The sequence below is a fragment of the Thunnus maccoyii genome, chromosome 6 (genome assembly GCF_910596095.1).
Source record: "Thunnus maccoyii chromosome 6, fThuMac1.1, whole genome shotgun sequence".
Taxonomy (NCBI): domain Eukaryota; kingdom Metazoa; phylum Chordata; class Actinopteri; order Scombriformes; family Scombridae; genus Thunnus; species Thunnus maccoyii.
The window spans coordinates 3792231-3794794 of record NC_056538.1 but is presented as its reverse complement, the minus strand read 5'-3'; the positions used below and the strand labels follow the sequence as shown (position 1 = coordinate 3794794).

The following is a 2564-nucleotide window of genomic DNA, read 5'->3' as shown; positions in this document are numbered from 1 at the left end:
TGGAAACCATTTTTTTTTTTTTTTTTTTTTTTTTTACAGGCTACGGAGTTTTAGCCTGACTTTGGATGGCATTATTTTTAATATGAGGGCGCATCGCTCCATGTATTTATCTCTGCTTTCATCTAGCTCCTGCTCTGCTGTGCAGTCCTCTGTCATGCACATCTGTACTTCTAAAGTTCTGATTACTACCCTTGTTAGGGCTGAAAAATCTGCATTCTCCAGGAAAAATCTAGCTGGAAAAATCTGGTTTCTCTATTCTCCTACCCTGATGACTAAAACCAGGTTTCTCATTAACATAACAACTAGGTTATCAGCTAACTGGAGAAAGCCAGTTACTTACACTGTTACAAACTGAAAAAAAACTCTGAGCATCTGTAGATGATTTTTTTAATTGCTTTTGAGAGTTGGCATACTCAGGAAGTTAGTATAGAGGAAGTTTGCATGTTGATGTTTGAAATCACACTTCCTGGGCTTTCACCTTCCCAATCCAGTCTACTGAATTCCAAAACCAGTATGTTAACATCCAGGGGTCCGTTTCACAAAGCAGGTTTAGTGAAAACTCAGAGTTTGTTAACCCTGAAATGAGGGAAACTGAGGTTTCTGTTTCAAAACGGGAGGTAACTCAAACCAGAGAAAGAGGGATAACTTTAGCCTGTTTCAGAGAGAGAGGTGTAACTTAGGCTCTTGGTCAGTTACCGTAGCAACAGACTCTATGAACCTAACCTGGTTGGGACCAGGTTTTTCTAAATGAACCTCGAGTTTCTCTCAGTCTCCGCCCTCTTTCAGAGCCACACACTCCATTTGATTTCCTCATTCATTCAGTCAGCAGGCGAGTTTTGGCGTAGCCTAGTTCTGCCGTCTGTCATTTAAAAAAAATCATTAAAACAATTAGAGTCAGTAGGCTATATTAGAAGTCCATTAGGCACAGCAGGTGGCGACTTTTTTTCACCATCATGGCATGTCCATTTGACAATGATCCCGTGGATGAAGGTGCAGCATTACTGCGCAGAGAATTAAATAGGCCTATTCGTCGGGAGATGGTTATCAGACCGCGAATAGATGTTCTGGCATTTCCAGACCATTATCTTTTTGAGCGCTACCGTTTTACGTCACAGTCAATCATCTACATACATAACCTAATCCGTCCTTACATTTGCAACATAACAAATCGTAGTCATGCTCTCACATCCCAGCAGATATTGTGCGTCGCGCTGCGTTTCTTTTCAAACGGAAGTTTTTTGTATAATGTCGGAGATGCTGAGCACTTGAGTAAGGCAACTGTATGCAGGGCGGTCAGAAAAGTGTGCCTCGCCCTGAAACGGCTTTTACCCATCTTTGTCGTTTTCCCTGGACACAAACCTGTCAGAGCCATCAAGGAGGAGTTCCACAGGATTGCAGGTGAATGATGTAGAGATCTGTTAAATTCATTTTAAATTATACTCTGTTAATGACACTGTGCTGCAACCTCAGACTAGGATTAGTAATTTTAAATTTCTTTTAGAATTTCCCAGTGTGATTGGCTGCATAGATGGCACACACATTCCCATCACGGCTCCCTCACATAATGAAGCCGATTATGTGAATAGGAAGTCCATTCACAGCATAAATGTGCAGGTACATGTAGATTGACTACTGTTTCAAAATGTTAAAGACTGCATCATAGTCCAACTAACATCTGTCATTCTCTGCACTGTCAAGATCATATGTGATGCTGCAAACATCATTTCTAATGTGGAGGCCAAGTGGCCTGGGTCCGTTCATGACTCGAGGATATATCGTGAGTCTAACCTGAGCAACAGACTGCAATGTGGTAAGCATAGCCTAAAGATTTGCACAATATAATTCACTTGCCTCCCTCCTTTAATACACTAATGTATCCACTTTACATTACAGGAGAGTTTGATGGCCTTCTGCTGGGTGACAGGGGTTACCCATGCCAACCCAGGCTGCTGACCCCTTACCCTGACCCTGAACCAGGCCCCCAACAGAACTTCAACCGGGCTCACTGCAGGACGAGAGCCCGGGTGGAGATGACTATAGGCCTGCTGAAAGCCCGTTTCCAGTGCCTACGTCACCTCAGGGTGATCCCTGAAAGGGCCTGTGATATTATTGTGGCATGTGTTGTTCTTCATAATATTGCCACTATTAGAGGAGAGCAACACCCTGCCCTACAAATTGAAGACCCTGATGATGACGACGACCCCATCCACCTGCCAGCTATCCAGGACGGCAGAGCAGTCAGAGACACCATATGCCATAATCACTTTAGAGTTTAAGTCACCATCATCACCACCACCACCACAGCAGTCAAATAAAGCCATAATACAAATTTTATTTGGTCTTCTTTATTTCCTACATGTTCCAATAGCTAACATAATTAACATAATTCACCTGTGACCATGCACCCACCTCTAGCTTGTGCTCCAGTATTTCAATTTCCAGATCTGCCTTCCTAATCTGGCGGTCCAAGTACTGCATTTCTTTGTCAGTTTTCTGTATTTTTTTCTGCAGGTGTATTCTGTAAACGTCTTTTACTGGTAACTAGGAATACATAAGGAGGACAT

The 2564-nt window shown here is 42.7% G+C and overlaps 1 protein-coding gene across 1 annotated transcript; it reads left to right on the top strand.

Moving 5' to 3' along the window:
* The first annotated feature begins 892 nt into the window (after positions 1–892).
* On the top strand, positions 893–2292 carry LOC121898456 (putative nuclease HARBI1). The gene is made up of 4 exons (XM_042413542.1): positions 893–1398; positions 1502–1614; positions 1699–1810; positions 1894–2292. The coding sequence occupies exons 1-4, from the start codon at positions 954–956 to the stop codon at positions 2274–2276; spliced, it is 1053 nt and encodes a 350-aa protein (XP_042269476.1). The 5' UTR covers positions 893–953; the 3' UTR covers positions 2277–2292.
* The last annotated feature ends 272 nt before the right edge of the window (positions 2293–2564 follow it).

Bases quoted from the DNA above. Each gene is read 5' to 3' on its own strand.
- LOC121898456 (XM_042413542.1), top strand. From the start codon at position 954: ATGGCATGTCCATTTGACAATGATCCCGTGGATGAAGGTGCAGCATTA. The intron at 1,615-1,698 runs GTACATGTAGAT...TGCACTGTCAAG, and splicing joins TTCACAGCATAAATGTGCAG to ATCATATGTGATGCTGCAAA. The intron at 1,811-1,893 runs GTAAGCATAGCC...TTTACATTACAG, and splicing joins GAGCAACAGACTGCAATGTG to GAGAGTTTGATGGCCTTCTG.